Source organism: Arachis ipaensis, chromosome B04, assembly GCF_000816755.2.
Source record: "Arachis ipaensis cultivar K30076 chromosome B04, Araip1.1, whole genome shotgun sequence".
Classification (NCBI taxonomy): Eukaryota; Viridiplantae; Streptophyta; class Magnoliopsida; order Fabales; family Fabaceae; genus Arachis; species Arachis ipaensis.
This window is the reverse complement of record NC_029788.2, coordinates 68,933,435-68,934,353: the sequence shown is the minus strand read 5'-3', so window position 1 is coordinate 68,934,353 and position 919 is coordinate 68,933,435. Positions and strand designations below refer to the sequence as shown.

Sequence of the window (919 nt, the reverse complement as noted above, 5' to 3'; positions counted from 1 at the left end):
TTTTTAGTGGGTACATGACATTTTTGTGAAAATCATAATAATATTGAACAAAAATTACAAAATCATAAATTAAACTCAACTCATCCCACCAAATCATCTTTTAGAATTAAACTAATGCAGAAGCCAGAAGCCAACTCAAATAAAAAAAAAAAAAATAGTGTCTGTTTCTTGTGGAAAAAAATAAAATCATAGAGAAATAAAACAAAAGGGGAAAAAAGAAAATTTGGAGAAGGAAGTGAAATTGAAGATGTTACCGAGTGTTGGCGCTGATTGGAGGAATAAACAATGGCTGTGAAGAGAAAACAGAAAGTGAACAAAGTGCAGAAGGTGATGGTAATGGCAGAGAGCAATAGAGTGAATTTGAAGCTAAAGATTCGGATCAGTGGGAGTTGAAATCTAGGTTTCACCATTTTGGGATCCAAATATTGGTTAGATCGGACAATTCACACAATCATGCACTTGAATTTTGTTCCTCTAGCCTACACATTGGCCTCTTTACTGGGAGGAGAGAAAAGGTAAGTGTTGGATTATTTTACAAACTAACACAAATGCTACGTGTTCAACCATTGATAACTATCTTACCTAAAAATTCGCTTATTTCTTAAAATACTTATTTGAATAAGTAAACCGATTTTAAAAATTTTAGATAAAATAATTTTATAATGTAAATTTTTTTATAATTTTATATAAAATTTCAATTATTTTGTACTCTATTATTTTACCGTTTATGTGACCAACTCGCCTTATTATATGTTTTCAGTAATGAGTGTTTAGCAAGGTTGCGAAAACCGAACCGGTCAATAAACCGGTAGAGTGACCGGTTCAGCGGTTTAGTGGTCTGACCGTGGTCCAACCGGGGTTCAACCGGTTTAGTTAAATATAAAATAAAATTATAAAAAATTAATATATAATTTTCAAT

General features: G+C 31.3%; 1 protein-coding gene across 1 annotated transcript in view; it reads right to left on the bottom strand.

Annotated features, from left to right (window-relative positions):
• LOC107636540 (galacturonosyltransferase 8) overlaps nucleotides 1-530 on the bottom strand; it is a 5,952-nt gene extending 5,422 nt beyond the window's left edge. Inside the window, 1 exon segment of the mRNA XM_021121185.1 lies at nucleotides 255-530. Within this exon segment, the coding sequence (XP_020976844.1) occupies nucleotides 255-410 (156 nt within the window). The 5' untranslated portion in view covers nucleotides 411-530.